Source organism: Callorhinus ursinus, unplaced genomic scaffold, assembly GCF_003265705.2.
Source record: "Callorhinus ursinus isolate GAN/ISIS: 27379988/994484 unplaced genomic scaffold, GSC_fseal_2.0 scaffold77, whole genome shotgun sequence".
In the NCBI taxonomy this organism is placed as follows: Eukaryota; Metazoa; Chordata; class Mammalia; order Carnivora; family Otariidae; genus Callorhinus; species Callorhinus ursinus.
This window is the reverse complement of record NW_027397139.1, coordinates 716909-738748: the sequence shown is the minus strand read 5'-3', so window position 1 is coordinate 738748 and position 21840 is coordinate 716909. Positions and strand designations below refer to the sequence as shown.

The window sequence follows — 21840 nt, the reverse complement described above, 5'->3', positions numbered from 1 at the left end:
GTGTGTGTGTGTGTGTGTGTGTGTGTGTGTGTGTGTGTGTGTGTGTGTGTGTTGGAGGGAAGCTGGAGCTGTGGATCGCGTGTGTTCACTGCCATGAACAACAAGAACGGGCTTGGAAGGCCTGTGTCTTTACTGTCATTTGTATTGTTCCTTGTGGAATCCTGCAAAGGCAGGAGCGCAAGGCAGAAACCCAGTTTGTACTGCTCACCCCCCATGGAAGGAAAGGAAGGCCATTACAGTCCAAGAACCGTGAGCTTAAGTGTCTCCCAGGAGAGGAGATATATATATTTTAAAGACATTCTTTCCGTCTGATTTCATCTAAGGCTTGAACTGTAAAACCAGACAAACACTGTGATTGTGATAGACTTTTGGTTCCTAAAATAAGCGCCCAGCTTTCCTGTCTTTCCCCTCCACGCCTCCCTGCACACCTGGCGTGGGCCTAGGCGTGCTCAGCGCTCCTGCTTGTTGGGAAGTAAGGTTTTTAAAGGCCACGTGAGTTTACATTAGTACCTTCTGCGTGAATGAGAAAAAAAATGTTGGGGACTGAATATACTGCAATATACATGTTCATAAGAAACGTTCTAATAACAATTAGAGCACAAAACTATTGGTATAAACATTTCCAAAAGGAGAACTATTGCATTTCATAAGATGGTGTTTCCTAGACCAGAGGTTTGTCTTTCTTCTTTGCAGTTGGTTTGGGGGCAGGACTCTTGTACGGAGCTAACCAAGTGCAGTGTGTTACGGCAGATCCAGAGTGTTCAAAGTTCAAGGGCAATGCAAGTCCTCGGGATTCATTTAGCCCAGAGAAGAGTGTCGACTTTGAGCAGTTCAAGATGGGACTTGCCCTGGGTCAAAGTGCTCCAGGATTGCTAATTCAAAGGCAGGCATTCCAGAAGATTCTACGGGGTGGGAGCCAGGCAGGCTTGGCCCGATGGCTGCTCTCTGAAGGCACCACTGAAACACCGACCATCCAGCCCCCTTGGAACAAACTCATTCCAGACCCAGCAGTTTGGCTTGACGTTGGCTGTGACCTTGGACAGAACCCAAATCCTTCCAGTTGCTGATAAAACTTCTGGTCTTGGTTCTTACACCACTATGTCTTGGCATGAGCGGCCCATTTCTGTGACTTGTTCTCTGGGCCACATGGGGCCATGGCAATTGACAGCTGCTTTTGGGGACGTTTGGTGTCTGCAGATGCGGCTCCCGTGGGCCTGTGGGCTGGCCTCCACGCCTCAGCACAGCCGGCAGGGCAGGAGGCCCTGGGCACAGCACGGAGAAGGTCCCTTCCCACCACAGGGCACCAGGGCTGGGGGCTCCATGGACACCGGTCAGCTTGGGACTGCGCAACAGCTGCAGGACACCCCTTCCCTCCTGGGATCTGAGTTTTAAAAAATAATGGTGGAAGCTGGAAGCAGCTGAACCGAGGAGAAGCCCAACGTGGAGGTGCCTGCTTGTCCGGCACGGGATGTGTAGACTTGGACCAAAGTTCATGGTCCGGCAGAGGAGAGAAGAACACTCAGAAGGAAAAGATGACCCAGGAGGCACCGGGTGAGCAGCTCAGGCACTCGGGAACCCGATGTGACCTTCTGTTGTGGTTCACGAGGGTTTTTCTTCTGGAGGGCGCCCCCGTGAGTCAGAGCAAAGATCACATCATCTAAGAGGCACTATTATAGTAGAGCTCGAGGGGCCTGGTCTGGAGCCTGGGGGAGGCACCGCAGAGCTAGATGCCCTGCAGGGAGTGGTTCGGGTCACTGCGCTCCCGCTTCACCAGGGGCTCGCCCAGGCTGCGGGCGTCGGAGTTGGCCTCACGGCCACGATCCTCGCTGAGGTCATCTGCAGGGTTAGCGTTGCGGATGAGGAGTGTGGGCGCAGGAAGGAGAGGGAGAGAGAAGCACATTCTCAGAGAGGTGCACAGGTGTGGACGCTGCCCCGCAGTGCCCAGGGAGGCCTTCTTACTGGAGACCTCCCCTGACCAGTGTCCATTTGCTGAGTCACATTCCTGGCAGGGTCCCCCTCAGCAGTTGGTGCCCCCTACCCCCACGGGGCAGGGAATGGGTTGGGGTAGGGGCAAGTGGATGCAGGCAGCCCAGGACTGTGGCCCTGCTCCCGGGCCTGATGTGGAGGTGCCTGGGGAGCAGGATTAGATGGCATCCCAAAGCACCCACACAAGAAGGAGGTGCAGGGCTGCTCCTCTGAGCCCCAGCAGGGGCCAGGCCCGCATAAGCATCACTGGGACACCTGCTGCTGCCCAGGCCTCACCAGCCTGTCTGGATGCCAGCTCCTAAAGGCCCTCAAACCCACCCTGGGAGCTGCCTCGATTTCTACTACGCCCAGGGTGGGAGGAATAGCCCCTGGGAGAGCCTCACGGAAAAGCCACGGACACACCCACCTTTATTGAGCAGTGTCAGCGATAGGGAGGCGAGATCGTTGAACTGAAAGAGAGAAGCCCAGAGTCAGGGGCCTCCACAGAGGGGCCTGGTCCTGGTGAATGTCAGCACTGTCCTCTGTCTATAGTTAACACAGGCTTCGCTTGTAAAGGAGAGCGGTTCCCCCATGAGAAGTGGCACTGATGCTGGTGTGTCCCCTCTGGCACCTTCTGGGTCTTGCCGGGGAGCTGGTGGAGGGCTGAGTGGGTGCTGACTGCTCAGGCCACCAAAAGGACAGGGACTGTGGCCTCTAAAGGTGACAGGCTTATTATGTCCTAAAAGCTTTCTAGGCATCACCTCATTTCTTCCTCAAAACAACCCCGTGTGACCCGGCAATTCTGCTCCTAGGAATGTACCCAAAAGAAGCGAACACAGGTATTCAAACAAGAATGTGTGCCCAGATGGTCACAGCAGTGCAAAGCTGTAAACAACCCATGTGTTCATCAACATATGAACAGGTAAAGCAAAATGTGGACCGTCCGTGCAAGGAAATATTATCTGGCCACAGAAGCAGTGAGGCAATGATCTGCGCTACAATGCGGCTGCACCTTGAAAAGATGATGTGGAGTGACAGATGCCAGACAAGAAAAGGCCACGCCCACGTATGATTCCACCCGGGTGTGGCGCCCACGACAGGCAGATCCTGGCAGAAAGCAGGGTGGCGGGTGCCAGCGCCTGGGGAGAGGGATGGTGGTGACTGCTGACAGGGGTGGGGTGTGCCTCTGGGGTGATGGAATGTTCTGGAATTAGATAGAAGTGGTGGTTGCACAACTCTTAACGTACTAAATGGCACTGAATCGTTCACTTTAAAATGGCCGGAATGGTACATTTTATATGTCCATTCCAACAGCAGACCTCCCACGGGCCGGGTGTTCCAGGTCTCATTTCAGGGGCAGGAACGCTCTAGGAGGCGGAGGGGCCAGGGCTGAACCCAGGCCGGTGGGCTCCAGCCTGCGAGCGCTTTCCCACCTACGGGCCTCCTGCGAGTGTTTTTTCTTTGGGCTGTCCGCTGTGTCACACACACTGCCCACGGCGTCCCGGGGTCCCCAGGGCAGGAGGGACCCTCACCTCTCCCATCACAGCAATCGGCGTCTCTCCGGTCGCCTCGGCGACACGGTGCTCCACCAGGTAGAACATGTACTCGTCATAGAGCAGGCGGATCAGATGGAAGGAGCCAAAGCTGGCGGCGCTGCGTAGCGTGAGGTCGCGGATCACCATGGAGCTGGGGGGATGGGCAGACAGAGGCTGGGGACTTCCGGGGAACATGGACTCGCAGGCAGGCAGTCAGGCCAGGCTTTTCGGAGGGGAGGCCCCATAGATGCCACGAGGGGCCTGCCAGCCACCCAGACCACCCCTGTGTCTGTTGTGTCAGGCGGGGGTGGGGGGGGGAGGCGGGCGGGGCGGTCAGCTCTAAGCAGGGGGCTGGGGAAACGGGACATCGTGTCTCTGTCTGACACAAGCCTTAGCCAATGGCCTGTGGTCAGTCGTAGTACCCTTACGACTTGCCCATGGCGGGCAGCCTTTCCCGGCCTTCCCTCCTCCTGGGACCCCCTCCCATCCAGCCTTGGCTCCTCAGTCAGTGGTTTAGGTGCCTAAAACAAGACAGAACTTCAGGGAGCTTTTGCCTCTTTCATCTGCAGCAGGGGCTGGGGAGGTATGGCCCCAAATCCAGACCAGATCCAGCCCACTGCCCACTCCTGTACAGCCCACGAACTAACAATGGGTTTTACAGGTTTAAATGGTTGGAAACACCGTCAAAAGAAGAATTATGTTTCACAACCTGTGAAAAGTACCTGAAATTCACAGTTTGGTGTCCATAAATAAAGTTTTATTGGCACATTGGTCATGCCTGTTCATTTACATGTTGTGTGCCGATAAAAGTTTATTTCTTGGAAATACTTAACTATCTGATTCTTCACAGAAAAAGCGACCCCTGATCTAAAGGGATGAGATCACTTGGCACCCGACCCCAAACACCCGACTGCCCCACCTCAAGAGCTTCCCCACTCATCCCTGTGGTAGCAAAAGAACCAGGAGGGGACAAGGCAGGAGGAGACGTGTAGCCCCTGACAGAGTCACCAAGCAGGGGGCCCTGCACAGCAGTGGCTCCGACGCCGTGTGGCCCAAGCATCCCAGAACCAAGCTGGAGGTGACATATGGGATTCTGAGAGTGAACCCTCGAACCACCAGCCACGAAGGGCCAGGCTCTCCCCTCCACGGTGGCAGCGGCGAAGCTCAAGCTCAAGCCAATCACCTCATTTCCTTGCTTTGCTCCCGCAAATTCTCTGTAAACACCTCTCCCCTCGCTCACTGACCACCTGCGGGTTGGGGCTGCTCCAATCAACTTTTGAAAATGTTAGCGTGCCCTGTTATTTTTTTTTTTAACGGGCTGACACTCTGTGCTTGTGTGGGAACGATGGGGTGTGCAGGTGAGTCAGTAAGAGCAGTTGATGACATTATACTTAAGGCTTTGCACGTCCTCCTGGACCGGCGTGTAGATGCACTCTTAAGGCACTTGGTTTGGCAGTGGGGGAAAGAGAGGTGGCTTCAGCAGGCTGTGGATCTGAGACGGCTTAGCAAAGGCAGCCAAGGAGGGAAGCCAGGTGCTGACCGCCGTGTCCAGACCAGCATGTGGAAAGCAAAGGTCGCTTGAACGTGTGCGGACCCAAAGGCCGAGTCAGTGGACAGAGTGGAACGGCTTGGGATTTGGGCTGTTTTCTCCTCAGAAGCTCCTTGGCTCTGTATGGCCAAGCCCCCTAAAGGTAAACAAGCGAACTCGGATTTTGGGTCCCCGGGGGAGGGGGGTGAGGGGGATGTCTCCCCGTGCTCCCTTCCCCCACCCGGGGAGCCGTGGCTTGGCTGTTATGCTGCGCCAGCCCTTCTCCCGAATGCCTCATGTCAGCCAGAGGAGAGCACAGGTCTGGAAAGAAAAGTCGCAGGCTGCCTCCGTCAGCACACGGTACCTGCCCTGGGAGCCTGCCGAGCGGGCCGCTGGGCCCCCGGAGCCCACCGTGCCTGCTTTCCCTGGGTTCTCTTGGAAACCAAGCCAGACTTACCTGTAAAAGGACCATTTCAGAAGAAACTGGCGGGCGGCCTTGGGGAAGCTGGGGCTGCCGGCATGCTGCTTCAGGACCTGGGTGACCACGTTGTCCAGCCAGCTGGCCCACTGGTCCAGGGAGCTCTGCTGCTGCAGGGTCAGCTTGAAGTCCTGCTCCAGCCGCTGCACCACGCTCTCCTCACACTGGCACACCCACGAGGCCTGTTCCTGTGGGGCGTGGGCGGCAGGTCAGGGTGGCACCCCCACCCCCGGACCAGCGCCATTGTGGGGTGCGGGGGGAGCACGGGACCAGCACCCGCTCCGGGCCTTTGCCGGTTGCCGCTTGAGCCCCCGGGGCGGAGCTGGACAGACGGATAGCCAGAGGGAGCCTGCCCTGGTTCCAAACGCGGAAACCCATGCTTCCCGGGGCCAAAGCTCCGATCACACACCATATGTTTGTGGTGTTTTACTTTTAAGTGCTCATTTCTCTAAAGATGTGTGTGTGTTTATTTAGTGGATGAACTCAGAGCCTGAACTCGGCGTGAGTATCACTGAGGCAGGACACGCAGGAACACAGCCTGCACTTTTCTGAGCCCAGAGGAGAGAGCTGTGAAAATGGCAGCAGGAAGGTAGATTCTTAAGGAGGGTGACCCAAGGTGTGGGTCCCAGCACCTGGAGGCCTGGCGCCCCTGGGGGGCTGCAGGGAGGGGGGCTTCCGCCCTGACCCTGTTCTCATGTACGCTGGGTTTTGCTGCTGGTTGCATTTTGTGGTTTTGAGCCTTTTTCTCAAGGCTGGAAGGCGGGGTGGGGGTCGCTGATCTGCAGCCTGGTCCCCACGCCCCATCCCAGGTCGCGGGGAATCGCATTGGAGAAAGTCACCTGCACGTTGGCGAAGTCCACGCGGTTGAGGTCACTGAGCATCTGGTTGATCTGGGAGGTGTTCTGCAGCACAGCGCGGGCTGCCTGAGCGAGGTGGTTGAGGGACGTGTATCTGCGCAGGGTCTGGGCAAAGGCGCTGACCACGCCGACCTGTGGCCGAGGGAGGTGCAGACGGTGAGGCGCGGGGGGAGAGCGCGTCCTCTCCTCTCCGTGGAGGGATTGTGGGCTCCGGGACAGTGCGGAGGAGCGGGAGAGAGGGACCCACTCTTCCAACAGTTTCAAGGACCCGAAGAGTGAGAATAAATAGAGGACACAAACCTCAAGAGGCATCTCGGCATCTAGAGCAGACGCCATAGCATCGGGGAGGTAGGCCTCGGGACAGGGTGCTTACGCTGCTGTTTCTAGAACTCCTTTGGCTCTCTGGAGTGGCCGGGGAGGGGGAATACAGACTCCTGGGTGCCGCTGGATCAAGCTTCGTGGGGGTGGGGCCTGGGAATCTGCAATTTTACCCTACTTTGGGGACTCCGATGCACCCTGAGTTTTGTTTTTTTTTTTAATAAGCATGGCTATGTTTTTTTTTTTAAGATTTTATTTATTTATTAGAGAGAGAGGGAGCGCGCGCGTGCACAAGCAGGGGGAGCGGCAGGCAGAGGGAGAAGCAGGCTCCCTGCTGTGCAGGGAGCCCGACGACGCAGGGCTCTATCCCAGGACCCTGAGATCACGAGCTGAGCTGAAGGCAGATGCTCAGCCGACTGAGCCCCAGGCGCCCTGCACCCTGAGGTTTGAGAGTCACTGGTCTAACAGATTGTTCCAGACCGGGTCAGGGCGGCCTGATGCTTGGAGCGTGGCCTCACCTGTGCGCAGGTCTCTAAGTGGCGCTTGAGAGAGCAGCCGTCACTCTCTTCTGCGCACGGAGGCCCGCTCTCCACATTTTAAATTCTGCTTTGCGGCCAAGACTATTGCAGTAAGGGTGACAGCAAGGAGATTAAACCCTCCTGCCCGTGAGGTGCATAGAAACATTCTATCTGTTCTGAATGCACCCAAATGCATCACAGCAAATGACAGCTTCTGTCGTGCCCCTCCCTGTGAGTGTCCGTTCCACATCGCCAGCATCCTGGAGGCTTCCTGGGGGTCAGGGGACTCATGGTCCTCAGGACCCTCGGGAGCGTCCTGCTTTGCCTGGGCACAGGGCCAAGAGCCCCTCCCTGAGCCTGGGGGCAGCTGCCCCCCACAGAGCGGAGCGGTTACCTTGGTCTGGATGACCTGCTGTGGGAAGTCTCTCATGGCGTTCGTCAACCAGCCTTCCAAGCTCTTGGCAAAATTACGGATGGCCTGTGTCAAGGTACCTGGGAGACACAAGCCGTGACACAGTGAGAAAGGCAGTCCTGATCCCGATCAGGATCAGCAGGAATGGAAGAGGCGCACATGCAATGAAGCTGTTGGAGCAAGAGAAAGAGGCGGCTGAGCACACATGGACGAGAGACCAGGGAGAACTTAGGGCTTTTAGTGAGGGAGGCGCCGGGTGAGAATTGGGGCCACCCAGTGCCTTCATCTCTGTTCCTCTACCTCCTGCCTTAGTGGTTCTCCTCACCCAGCACGACTCTGCCCCCAGGGGATACTGGGGGAATGTGTACAGACATCTGTGGTCGTCCCAATGGGGGAAGCTCTTGGCATCGAGCAGGTGGGGGCTGGGCTCACCCCCCTCCGTAGTGCCCAGGACGGCCCTCCCCCCATTACAGAGAACAGTCCACAGTGCTGAGAAGCCCTGACCCACACACATGCACGTACATATCTTCCACCAACTTCCAAGTTTATTGTGAGGTGGCTTGCAAATAAACAAATCAGACTGTTTAAAAAGAAAAAACTTCAAAAATATAAAAGCAAATATACCCCGACCCAAACCTTAACATAGAGACTCTAACTGCTCATTGCAATGAGTGGTTCTGCGGCAGGCGAGCCCAAAGGAGAAACGCAATAGTTTGGCTGTTTCCCATTTTGTGGCACAAAAACAGCAGACCAGTTCATTAAGAAAGACCGAAGTTTCCGTTGTGCCAAAGGGCACAAATATTGATGGGTCACCACCAGGTGTACCCATGCCCTCCCCCCCCCCCCAGTCATTCCTTAAGCATGAGGCCTCAGGGCCCAGCTTCCTCACTCCAGGGCTTCTACCCTCAGGACCCTGGGGGCCGCAAGGGAGAGCCTGTAAGGGGCTGGCAGGGCGTGCCCCCTGCGGGGAGGGGGGGGGGCGTGTGTCATCACCCCCAGGGCGGGGGGGGCACTGCAGGCGGCCCCGGGGGCAGAGGGGCACAGCGGGTCGAGACTCTCTGAGGGCTTTCAGCAAACGTGCAGACAGGGAGGGGTAGGGCTATCCCGTGACCTTGGCCCCACTCTGGGGATCTCCTGGGGGGCATCCCGGGCCCCAGAGGAACTTGGAGGCTGGAGTGTCACTGGGAGCCCCGTAGCACCGAGCGCACCGAAGCCTGGGCCAGCACTGGTAGGCGGCAACCCAAGGGTGACGGGCCTCCAGAGCTGCGAGCTGGCCCTCCGCTCGGCCTCGTTCTGGGTGGGGGGGGGAGGGCAGGGAAAGAACAGGGGTTGCCAGGGGGACGCAGCAGCCCTAAGAGCCGCTTACTGGGCACCGGCCGCAGCACGTCGGGGATGAGGATCTCCACCAGGGCCTGGTACAGGATGTGGTCGCAGTCCCTCATCCACTTGAGAATGGGCTCGCATTTACACAGAGACACCAGCTTGTCCTTCGGGAGGACGGCACCTTCGGGTTCCCCGTCGCTGTGGGGGACGGGAGAGCCGGGGTGAGCTGTGGCCCACAGAGTGGCAGGGGACCCCCGGGACAGACCTCGCCCCACCTCATTCCCCAGTGGGCCCGCGCCGCCCCCTTCCCTGCCTGTGGCTGGGGAATGACACGTCCCCTATTTGGGCCAGCACGGGCTCCCCTCTACAGTGTCTCGTGCTGAAGCAAGGGAATGGGCAACACAGTGTGGAAACCACACACACACACACACACACACACACACACACACACAGAAGGGGGCTCTGAGCGCCGATTCTTGGAAAGGGGACGCATTTGTCTGTGGGTCACAGTGTGGGTGTCCGCAGCCTGCAGGTTAGCCCCGGGGTCCTGGGAAATGAGCCGGTGGCTCCGTGGCCGCGGGGGGCAGGGCGAGGGCAGTTACCTGGCAGGTAGAGAGGCAGGGCCATCACCCGAGGCGGCTTTCGAGTTCCAGAAGGAAAGCCACAGCTTCTCAATGTAGTGAAACTGGAGGTTCACCACGACGTCTAAAGTTGCCTGCGAATAAACACAGCCGTCGACCTCACGGATGTGCGTGTTAAAAAGCGTGCCTATCACGTGTTGTCGGGACATGCCAAGCGGGCAGCCGTGGAGAGCTGCAATGGGGTCCCCTGAAATCCAGAGAGAGACCACAAGAGGGGACGGACGTGCCATGGTTTAGAGAGTGGAGATCTTTATCTACTTGGTGAGAGGAAGCAGGGGGCCGCTCCTGCCTCTTCCTCCTCCTCCGGGTCACCCAGGGACACCTGGTGATGTCGAAGAGTTTGGCAGTTCTGGAGACGCGGGAGACTGACCGCCTCACCGGGTTGTGGGGGGGAGGGGAGGCTCGCTCGGCTCCCCACCCCCAAGGCGCAGGCTCAGGGTCTCCCCGGGCGGGGCGGGGGGAGGGCGGTCACCTCGCAGTGCCGCCGGTAGACCAGCTGCAGGGCCTTGACGTCGTGCAGCGTGATGCTCTCCTGCAGCAGGACGCTGCCCAGGTCGGGCGCCGGGAAGTCCGGGAAGATGTGAGAGACATCTGGGAGGAAAACGGGGGTTAGCCCAGTTGCAGAAGGGCCACGTGCAAGAGTCCCATATGCTGGGGGATTAGGGTCGGGGTTAGGGTTGCCAGTGACCGCTCCACGGCCCTGGGTCTCACCACTTTTAAGCTTTGGTTTTCTCAGGGACGGAATGGGGACAACACTGTCATCTCCCAGGGACAGTAAATATGCAGACGAGCCCTGAGCCCAGGCCCCGGCACTCAGCGGGTGCTCCCATCACCCCAGTGTGGGGGCCACCCCGGGTAGTGAATCTGGGGAGGGCGCTGGCCGTGGCCATCCCTAGTTACTTTCCTGAAGGGTTCTGTCTGGGCTCCAAAAACACACTAAATGTAGACGAAGGCCACTGACGCCTTCGGTGTGTGTGCCCACGGACGCTGACTACAGCGAGCCTCCCTGGGCGCGACCCATGAGGCAGGCTGCGAGTCAGGTGCTCCCTGGGGCGGCCGTGGCACCAGCAGGGAAGGGGCTCTCCCAGGGAAGGGCCAGGCAGCTGTGGGTCAGGCCAGCAGGAGGGGAGAGCCAGTGTTGTTGTTGTTTTTTTTTAAAGATTTCATTTATTTGACAGAGAGCAACAGCCAGAGAGGAAACACAAGCAGGGGGAGTGGGAGAGGGAGAAGCAGGGTTCCTGCTGAGCAGGGAGCCTGATGCAGGGCTCGATCCCAGGACCTTGGGATCATGACCTGAGCCTTGGGGATGCCATAAAGGTTGATCTAGAACATTTCTACGTCAAGAGGTATTCTACAAGCCAACTGTTTCAATCACCCCTGCAGACACCGCAGGTGCTGAAACCCGTGAGCCCCGGAAGAGCTGAGTGGACACGGGAGCTTCCCCAGGAGGCCCTGCACGCGGGGCGGGGGGCACTCACCTATGTACTGCTGGTGGTGCTGGCTCTGTGCGGCCATGGCCTGCTCCGGTGTGCTGTGCAGGCTGCCATGCGGACCACTGTCCCCGAGGCTGTCTGTCTTCTGGGCTGGCCGGTACCTGGGCAGGGGACACTGTGCCATCACGAGGCCCCAGCTGTATGGCCCAAAGGGGGCTCAAGGAGCAGAGAACTGAGCAGGATTCAGTTTGGGTGTGTGTGTGTGTGTGTGTGTGTGTATAATGTTTAAAAACTTGTGGTAAAATACACACAACATGAAATTCACCATCATAACCATGTCTAAGTGCACAGCCCAGTGGCATGAAGCACACTCACGCCGTCCTGCAACCATCCCCACCCCCTGCCCCAGCCCCGGCTCCCACCCTCTCCTCTCTGTGTAGACGGGACTCCTCTGGGGACCTCCTGGGAGTAGGGTCCTGCGGGATGTGTCCTTCTGGGTCTGGCTCCTCTCACTGAGCCCAGTGTCCTGAGGGTCCCTCCATGTTGTGGCAGGTGTCAGGTGTCCTTCCTTTTAAAGACTGAATAACATTCCATTGTCTGGATGGACACATTGGCTTATCCATTCATCCGCTGATGGATATTCAGGGTTGCTTGTGTGGGTATCTTTTTTTCCCCCTAATACTTCTCCCTTAGCAGATAAGCGAACTTCTTTATATAGAATCACAAATATCTTACTATTACATGGTCTCAAAGGAAATTCTGGGACTTTCATTTTGCCTTGAGTCAGAAAGCAGTGGACAGCCTGTCCTGGCGGCAAACGGGAAACATTCCCCGAGAAGGGCTCCCCAGGGCCCGGTGTGCCTTGTGCCCAGCGGGCGGCTGCGAGGTGGTGATGGTGTGCGGTGGGAAGAGCAGGGGGACCCAACTCCAGTGGGGAGTGCCTTTCCTTGTGGAAAGTGGGGGCCAGGCTTCCCGTGAGGATGGAGAAAAGCCTCTCAGACACGTGTGGACTGCCTGACTCGGGCGGTGCTTCCAAGCGCAAATGGCACGAGCCTGTCACCGTGAGACGTACAGCTGCTCCGAAGATAACACTCTGCCTGGTGTCATGACTTACGGGTGTTTGTAGGGGCCCAGACCCCAAACCAAACAACAACAAGAAGCTACAGAGTCCACGTCTGGACAAGCAGCTTCAGGACGGACTGCTGGTTCCACTCTTATCTGTTGGCTGCTGGAGAACGTTCTGCAGACTCTCTTCTGTGACCTCCAACTCCCGCGAATGGACATGTGGTTTGGAGTCCCTGGGATGGCCTCAGAGCCGCTAAAGTGGGTTCTTAGCTGCACACAGATAGGCCAAGTTATGAAGGTGCCATATGGTGCAGTCTGGACCCTGGAGAGGAGCCAGGGACAGAGGGAAGCAGGGAAGGAGAGGTGACTGCAGGACTGCCAGGGAGGTGACACTGAGTGGGGCCATAACCAGGGGCCTGCAAATCCCAGCTGTGGAGGGCCAGTGCTGCTCCTTGTTTTGTGAATAAAGTTTTATTGGCACACAGCCACGCCCACTGGTCTTTGTATCACCTGTGCCGGCTTTCATGCTACCACGGCAGGACTGAATAGTCTTGACAGAATGTCTGGCCTGCAAAGCCTAAGATATTTGCTCTTTGGCCCTTTACAGAAAGGTTTGCTGACCCCTGCCTTAAAAGATGAGTCAGTGTGTAATGGATAGAGAAGAGAACATTCCGGAAAATGGCCTGGCCTTTCCAGCCATTGGATCAAAATGTCAGGAAGACGCAGCAACTTAAGTATATAAACTCTTTCTCCAGGCTTCTTGGGTTAGTTTTAGTGTTATCTCCTTTCCTCCCCCCCTATAGTTGAAAATTAAAGATCTAGGATTCCATCTCTATGATATTCTGAAAAGGCAAAACAGTAGAAGGGTCAGTGACTGCCCGAGGTTGAGGGGAGGGAAGGAGGAACAGGCAGGACACAGAGCATTTTCAGGGCAGTGAAACTACTCTGTGTGATCTGTAATGCTGGATACGTCATTATACATTTGTACAAACCCATCTGAATGGAGCACCCAGAGTGACCCCTAACGTCCAGTACGGACTTGAGGTGGTAATGATGACTTGAGGCCAATTGGCACACACACACAGCTCTGGTGCTACGTTGACGGCGGGGAGGCTGTGCACTGAGCACAGGGGACATATGGAAAACTGCACTTTCTACCCAATTTTGCTGGGAACCTAAAACTGTTCTAAAAAATAATGGCTACTTTTTTTTAAAAAGAAAGATCCGAAGGCTCTGTTAGCTGGATGAGGTTGCATCCCCAGCTGCCCGTGCCTTCGCTCTCCCGGGACGTTGGAGACAGAGGTTCACATGAATCTATTTTTTCCATCACAGTTTGCAGAGTTCCCTCCTCCCTATGTATTTAATGTTTGAGAGACACTTTTCTGTATGTTCTCCAAGTGAAACTCAGACCTGACCCTTGCCTTGGGCAGGAAAGTCAGTCCTCAGGCTGGCTTTGGGCCAGGTCACCCACCTTGGCTTCTGATGCATGGGCTGTTGCCTCATGGCCATATACTGGGTGTCCTCCTGCAGCCGGTTCAAGGGTGAATCTGGTTTCAGGCGGATCCCATAGTAATGATACTTGGAGTTGCCCCTAGAAACCAAGCATCTCAGGGTCAGCTCTCCTTGCAGATGTTCTGAATGACAAGACAAGTGCTCTATCTTGGCCCTTCATTTTGGGTGCTCAGGTTCAGTGTTCCCTGGACCATGTGGGAAATATTCACGGGCTGTTCCGTGATCAGAGAGGTTTAGGAAATTCTGTACTGGGCATCCGCCTCTCGGAGATATCCCCCCCTTGCATTTTAGTATTCTAAAGGCTCTGAGAAGTCCTGCAGTGGGAAAAGCAGTCCAGCTTTGTTTGACCTGGCATGACCTCACCACCATCATCATCACCAGCATCACCATCAATATCATCATCATCATACCATTGCCACCATCACCATCGACACACTCACCATTATCATCACCAGCATCACTGCCATCACCATCATTATCACCATCACCACCATCATCATCATCACCATCATCACCAACATCACCATCATCACCAACATCACCACCACCATCATCATCACCAACATCACCATCATCACCACCACAGCATCATCACCACCCATCAACACCATCATCACCGTCATCACTATCCCATCATCATCTTCACCATCATCAGCATCACCATCATCACCATCACCACCATCACCTTCACCATCACCACCATCAGCATCACCATCACCACCATCAGCATCACCATCACCACCATCATCATCATCACCATCATCACCAACATCACCATCATCACCAACATCACCACCACCATCATCATCACCAACATCACCATCATCACCACCACAGCATCATCACCACCCATCAACACCATCACCACCATCATCACTATCCCATCATCATCTTCCCCATCACCACCATCAGCATCACCATCACCATCACCACCATTGGCATCACCATCACCACCGTCATCACTATCCCATCATCATCATCTTCACCATCATCACTGTCATCATCACCATCCCAACCATCAGCATCACCATCCTCACCCCCTGCCCCCAGTCATCTGACAACACGATCTAGGAAATGGTAACGCTTTGGGAAACACTATCATAGCTTATTATGTGAGAAATGAATGATCAGAGGGCTTTAGGCAATTTGGTTAAGAAAACAGGTCAGAAGGGCTCCTCAGGAGAGAAGCACTGAAGGATAGACGTGTGTCGGGCAATAGGGACAAGTGGGCGGAGCATGGGCCCTTTCTGGATGAGGTAGCAGCTTGGCTGGTGCCAGGAGGAGGGAAAGCAGTGGGGAGAAAAACCCCAGTCCTGAGGCCAGCGTCCAGGACACTCTGACGGTGGAGGCCATGCATGAACCGTCTGGAGAGGCCCCAAAGGCAGTGGTGGCTGTGTCCCCAGAGACCAGGGGCTCCCCCTCCTTCCCTCTATCCATTGATGCTCTGTAAGGATGTTCTCTGTAAAGGATCAGAGGGTGGCAGAGAACATTCTCTTGGCCCCTTCTGTGTGCTCTAGGCCCCCCACTTTGGATAGAGTATGGCTGCTGTTTTCTAGTGGGAGGAGTGTTTGCTTCCTGCCTGGGTAAGTCTGCGGCATATGGCAGTCCCTGGCTGCTGCAGGCCAAGGGCAGGCTGTGGTGGACAGGTCCAGGCGGAGCAGAAAGCACCAAGAAACCATAAATCCAACTCTACTTGATAATCCAGAGGCTGCTTGTTAAGAAAACCTGTTATTATGGAAAATTTTAAACAAACGGTGAGTGCTGAAGCAAAGCCTGTGTCCTTGTCACCAGGAGAGAGATGGCCCATGGCCAATGCCTTGGGCCAGTCAGGCCCGTGCTGCTGCCAATTCAGAACAACTCCAAGTTCACCCAGGGGCATGCAGGCAGAAGGAGAAAGACCACATTCTCCAAAAGCTCAGTATCTGTATAGAGGACGCAGGAGGACGGGTGGGCGTGGGGCTACCGGGCACCCCCATATACACACCTGGTGCCCAGCCGCCGCGTCCGCAGGCCCATGAACACGGAGCGAATCAGCTTCCCAAAGGAGGCGGCATTCACAGGGTCCAGCTTGTGCTCCTGGCAGTGCCGAAGGTAATGGTTGTAGAGAGAGCTTCTGGGGAGACTCACGCCTTCTGCGGTTTCGTAGTTATCCAACAGCCACTGGAGCTGGATGAAGACAGACACGCTTGCGTTCGTCAGGATCCCCCAAAATGCTGAAAGGCTAACGTGGACTCATTAAGAGAAGCACATACTTTCTCTCCATTAACGTGATGAGGAAGTTCATAGCCACTGTTGCTGATTTGGATTTGAGAGATTCCAGGCACATGAATTAATAGCTTCTCTCCACTCCTGTATTTATTCCTTCAATGTTCAGCCTGGTTTTCAGATTCCTTGACTTAATTTACAAAAACCTGCAAGTGACTGAGACCTCTTGGGTGTCTTCCTAATCATTTAGACACCATGTCTCTTAAACTGACAGGAATGTCAAGATGAAGAGGAAGATTGAAGAAAGCTCGGCAGACCCATCAGCACTGCCCCCGGCATTAAACAGGGCAATGTGGGCCTTTAGAGCTTGTCCACCCCTCCTGACATCTTGTGACTGAGGGACAAATCGTCCATCTAAGGATTAAGATGGCTGGGGCTCGGCCACCTGTCTCATTGCTGGTCACTGAATAGGAAAGTCCTGCCCTGCGTGAATTCTTGCCCTATTGCTTGTGCTACTATCCATGGCTCCAACCAGGAATTCTGCACCCTGGGGCAGCCAGATTCTCCTAGAACAGGCTGGGAAGGAAGGGAGGAGTGGAAGGGGGAATTCCCAGACACTCCTTCCTCCTGCCCCTCTTCTTTTCTTTTTTCTTTCTCTTTTTTTTTTTATTAAAGATTTTATTTATTTATTTGACAGAGAGACACAGCGAGAGAGGGAACACAGCAGAGGGGTAGGGGAGGTTGAGAAGCAGGCTTCCCGCCGAGCAGGGAGCCCGATGCGGGGCTCGATCCCAGGACCCTGGGATCATGACCTGAGCCGAAGGCAGACGCTTAACGACTGAGCCACCCAGGCGCCCCCCTCTCCTGCCCCTCTTCTTAGCAGCTCTCAGACCCGATGCGAGCGACTGCGCTTCCTCCCTGAGGTAGGACGTGTGTGCCTCCACAGGGGTCTGTGTTCACGGCTGGGGGACTGGCCGAGCGGCCCGGAAACCATACGCTCTGGAAGGTGTGCTGTATTTTCTCTCAGGAAAGCTTTTTCTTTTTCTTTCGGAAACAACAACAAAAGAAAACAAAAAACAGGACGACAGGCGGAGGCGGACCGGCCTCCCCTCGCGTCTCTGAGAGGGAGGCTGCACGCGGAAACGGGACACAGTACTGAAGGGGCTTCTGCGCCAGGTTCTGGGCCCAGGCCGGGAGGCAGCCAAGTCGCTGCCCGCAGCAGCCCTCCCCGCCCGCCCCCGGCTCAGCATCGGGTCAGAAGGGCAGGAGCCGTCCACACAGAGTCAAGCCCCCACAGCAGGCAGCGGCCCAGAGGAGGCCTGCCCAGCAGAGTGCGTCTGTTCCCTGATCAAGGGAGGTCTGATGTGTGAATACCAAAGCCCTGAACCGTGCTGGGGATTTGGAGAAGGGCAGGAGTCGTGCCTGGGCCCCAGGCCTGTAGGCAGGATCCTGCGTGGGAAGGGTGAGGGGCTCTCGGGCCCCCGCCGACCCAGGTGTGGGGGCCCCAGCACGTCGCACACCCTCTGAACCCTTCTAGACCCGAAGTGAGCGTCTGCCCGGGGAGAGCTCAGCCGCAGCCGGCCCCCGCACGCGCACGCTGGGGGGGGGGGGTAGTCGGCTGGAGTCTCCCCTTTCAAAGACAGTTTTATTATGGAAAGGTTCTAACAGGCACAGAGGTAGAGAGAGCAGCATAACGGACCCCTGCTTCTACAGTCGTCCGCTCGGGGCCAAGTTCATTTCATCTAAGCCCCACCTGCCGCCTCCTGCCTGTGTTGGGCTGTTTTCAAGTGAATGCCTGACGTGCCTTCATTCCACCCCGGGCCTCCTGATCTAGCGCGGGGCCAGAGTGGGAGGCCCGAGGCGGGGCCGGCCATGGGCAAGGAAAGGTTCAGAGGTCGAGGTGGGCACGGCTGCATGTGTGGGATGAAGGTGGGCCACAGGCCAAAGGTCCAAGTGAAGGGACACGTGGGGACTGACAGAGCAGAGGGTCCTGTAACAGAAGGACACGCATCGGGCGTCAGGAAGGGCTGGGGTCGTGGGCTCTGCTTTGGAGGGGAGGTCGCCTAACTGCTGGGCCTGGCTTCAGGGCAGAGGCTGGGCGCAGGCGTGCTAACGGGGTACCAAGGCTGAGGACGGGGTCTCCGGGGGGACGCACAGAGAGGGCGTTCACACACGCAGGGCCTGAGGAGGAGGAGGAAGAGTGGCCGGAAGGCCTCGCATTTCAGGCCCAGTGTATTTTGCTGCCCTGCCGCCCGGGGAACCAGGAGAGGCTCTGCAGAGGAGTCTCAGAGCTGCGGGAGCCTCCTCGGGGAGGGGCCGGGCGCAGCTCCTGCTTCTCCCTGAGCCGCCGCGCCATGGTCACTACGAAGCTGGCCTGCTCCCCGTGCGGCCCGCGTGGCCCTGGGCCCTCCCGCCCCAGGCTGTGGGCCTGCGCGGCTGACAGCTGGCCCCTCACCCACCGAGTGTCCCAGCGTCGGGGAACCCCAGCTGGCCCCCTCCCCGCCTCCGCGGCGGGGCCACTGAGAGGCAGTTAGGACAGCACAGGGCGGCGGGGGGGGGGGCGCAGCCCCCCGCAGAGGCCCCGGGAACAGGGCAGCGCCCAGGAAGCCGCCCCCCTCTGCAAAAAGGACTTCCTGTCGCCTCACTTGATATTTAGTTTTCCAACTCTCCTTAAATGTGCTTTTCCTGCCACCTTTTTCTCTCCAGAGTTTCGCTCTGGCCCGGGAGCCACCTCCTTGGTCCTCCCTGGCCCCTGAGCTCTCTCCCCTTGCTGCCGGAAGCTGTGACGGCAGCATGGCACTGCCCTGGGCTCAGGGAGGCTGCGGGGCGGTAGGCCCCTCAGGGGGCATCTGGAAGGGGCAGGGGGTGAGCACAGCCCCATCGGCGCCAGGAAGCTGCCCCCCCCCCCCACGACAAGGCGTGGTGGGGCGGGGGGGGGGTAACTGGGTTCCCTGGCTACCACCTTCTCTTATTCTCAGTTTGGGATCCAGGTGAGGAAGGGCTGGTATTTGAGGGGGTTCTTTGAGCCCCGGGGTTTTCTTCAGAGAACGTCCCCCTCTGAAGCTAGCAGGTGCATCTTATCTATTTATTGTTCGTCTCCCCCACTGGAATGAGAACCCCAGGCGGGTAGAGATGGAACCGGGCCTGCCCACGTCTGCACCCCCAGGAGGTGCAACGGACCAAGAGAAGGGGTCCTGAGGAGCAGAGGGGCCCCCAGCATGCGGGAAGCCGACGGTCAGGGTGCAGGAGCTGGAGACTTTCTCGCTCTGCCCTGCACCACCCCCCCCCGCCCCGGGAGCACAGAGTGCTGCTTCTTAGGGAATCCTCTGGGAGCGGGAGAGGAACACGGACTTTCAGACGAGAAGGGTGAGGTCAGGTTCCGTGGGTGGTGGGCTGGAGGGGGCCCTCGACAGGACCGGCTCACATGTATGAGGAAGTGCTCCGGAAGAACGATCGCTTCGGCTTATCACCATCCATCCCCCAGCCCCGTGTTGTTGAAACGAAAAATGGCTCTCTTTACTTGGGTAATTCTGTTGGCATCGAGAACAATGATGCATGGTTATCACAGCAAGTTCTTCCCAAGCAGAAGTAACTCCAGAGAGAGCTGACACCTCTCGCAGCTCCCAGAACAATCAGTTATGCTTTCTCCCCCTTTTGCAACAGAGGGGAAGCTGATTCAAGGGACCAATGAGTCAAGTCATGACGGAGCTGAGGGAGGGAGCCACGGGGAAGCATTCTAGGCAGAGGGAACAGCCCGTGCAAAGGCCCTGGGGCAGCACCGGGCCTGGCGTGTTGGAGGGACAGTGAGGGGGCCTGTGTGGCTGGAGCAGAGAGAAGGGGGAGGGGAGGGGGAGGGGAAGGAGGGACAGGGCCGGCCGGGCAGGGCCCCGGAGGCTGTTTTGATGATGCTGGCTCCTCCTTGGAGTGTGATGGGGGACCTGGAGGCTTCTGGACAGAGAGGTGCCATGATCTGGCTTTGGTTTCAGTAGAATCACTGCGGCCGCTGCTGTGAGAAGGGCCTGGAAGCTGGGGGAGGGCAGCTACCAAGGGCTCACTAGGTGGTGGGCACGACACTCCACGGGAGAGATGGTGGGCGCTGTGGCGGTGGAGGAAGGAGAAGTGGTCTGCTTCGGGATGGTTCTGAAGGCGAGGTCAAGAGCGTCTGGAGGTGGGGTCTGGGAGGAGGATGGGAAGCGAGGGGGAGCAGCAGAGGATGGTGGGAGGCTCAGGGGTTAGAGGGGCAGTCGGGGCTCGGCTTTGGACACGCTGTGTTGAGCTGCAGCTCCAAGCCTGCAGGTGGGAGGGGCCAGGTGGTGGTGCCACCTGGGAAACAGCCTTTGCACTGGGAGTCAGGGTGGGGTCAGCAAGGCGGTGAGGAGGCTTCGGGAAAGAAACCAGCAGTCTGACCACAACTGCTGGAGGCATTTGCCACAATAATTTGGAGCAATTTCTGGACAAGGGACCCATCCCAGGAAGCTGCCGATTCTAGCCAAGCCCCAACCCTGGTCTGCACGGCATGCTTAGTCATCACTCGGGCCTGCGGTCCGCCACCAACTGAAGACCACGTGATCTTTGGCAATTTGTGGTCCCCAATTAAAAAAAAAAAAAAGTCACAGAATCTAAATACAATTAATCTACAAGCAGGTCCTCCTCCCAGGGTTTACTACATAGACCACGTTGCCCCCATGTGACAGTGACCGTGAACCAGTGGTGGGGGGGGTCCCTGCGTGGGGGGGGGTGTTGTTCTGGGCAGGGATCTGAGGGACGGCTGAGGGGCAGCCCTGGGAGGAGCCCAGGCCCCTCCCCTGCTCAAGGCGGGGGACCTTGCCTGAAGTCCCTCCAGACCAGGCACCACGGTGGTTGCGTCTGCGGTGGGGGAAGGCGTTTTCCTGCCCAGGGCAAGCGCTTCGCCTCCTTCCCTGCAAGCAGCTAACCCTGGTTTTCATGCCACCAAATCTGCCCGTCCCCATCTTCGAGACCGCTCCAGCCTATTTCCACCCGAGGCTGGAAGGTTCCTTCCACCTGCAGACCCCCTTGGGTCTCACTCAGCCCCTTGAGGGCAGGTGGGGAAATTCCCGGAGACCCCGACATCAGCTGGGTCTGGAAGGCACTGTCTCGCCTCCCAGGCTCAGGGCATCTCGCTAGCCCTGGACACCACCCCATGCTAGCCCGTCGTCATCACTGTCGTCGGGAAGCAAACTCCACAGAGCACGAGAACCAGGTCCAGCGGAAAACCTGCACGGCTGGCTTCTGTGCACACTTCCGTGTGACCTGGGTGAGCCTTCTCACAGCTGCTGGGCTACTGCCCGCGCATTCCCAGCTCCCTGGCGTGAGTTCTCCTCGTTCCTTCTGCCCCTGTGTTCAGCACAGCTCTGGCGCGGGTGGGACGCCGCGACCCCGGCTCTTGGAGAAGGGCCGGCTGGGAGGCCACCAGGAAAATGGGTCCGTGGGGCACAGCCCCCAGTCCGGCTCGTCTGCCCTAGAGCCGGGCTGGCAAAGGAGCCGGGACTCGGCCAGTGTCGCCCGGCACGGGAGCCCACTCAGCTGCGGGTGGCCAGGGTGACAAGCATCATGAGCGAGCATGGCCGGCCACCGCAGGGACACGGGGCCCCAGCTAGGGGCCAGGACCCATTCTCTCCCTCCCCTCCTGGCTCTCACATCGGCTGGACGGGCTCCAGGAGGCTTTCACCCCAGTGCACGGGGTCAACTCTTCAGAAAGATAATTTCTCTTGTCTGATTCTAAGCCACCAAGCCCAGACCCTGCTGCTCACAGCTCCACGACACACGACACACGACACACGGCCAGGGAGAAATGGACGCAGGGAGTGTTTCCTGCTCAGAAACCGAACCAGCAGGGAAGCAGTCAAAGGCATCTCCTTCCAAAGGAAACATGTTAGGAGCCAGAAGCACCCCTGCAGCCAGAGACAAGCGGCTCATGCGTTTCCCCACAGACATTTTAAATTTCCTGCGGAGCCCTGCCTGCCTGGGGTTTGCGCCCCACATTCTGCCTTCCTCAAGGCTGACCCAGTGCTGGGGCCCACGGGCCGTGT

General features: G+C 57.5%; 1 protein-coding gene across 7 annotated transcripts in view; it reads right to left on the bottom strand.

The window, feature by feature from the left end:
* Window positions 1–126: 126 nt before the first annotated feature.
* The window catches only part of RFX2 (regulatory factor X2), a 91449-nt gene continuing 69735 nt past the window's right edge, over window positions 127–21840 (bottom strand). For 6 of the 7 annotated variants that reach the window (XM_025861357.2, XM_025861358.2, XM_073887254.1 and 3 more), the window contains 12 exons: window positions 15570–15751; window positions 13545–13664; window positions 11054–11169; window positions 10048–10166; window positions 9537–9649; window positions 8978–9132; window positions 7594–7691; window positions 6346–6495; window positions 5486–5694; window positions 3498–3651; window positions 2393–2435; window positions 127–1836 (listed from right to left, as the gene is read on the bottom strand). In XM_025861357.2, coding sequence (XP_025717142.1) covers window positions 1724–1836; window positions 2393–2435; window positions 3498–3651; window positions 5486–5694; window positions 6346–6495; window positions 7594–7691; window positions 8978–9132; window positions 9537–9649; window positions 10048–10166; window positions 11054–11169; window positions 13545–13664; window positions 15570–15751 — 1572 coding nt within the window. In that variant the 3' untranslated portion in view covers window positions 127–1723. Of the gene's footprint in view, window positions 1837–2392; window positions 2436–3497; window positions 5186–5485; window positions 5695–6345; window positions 6496–7593; window positions 7692–8977; window positions 9133–9536; window positions 9650–10047; window positions 10167–11053; window positions 11170–13544; window positions 13665–15569; window positions 15752–21840 lie in introns of those variants that run through there. The other variant, XM_073887255.1, reaches the window with a different exon arrangement.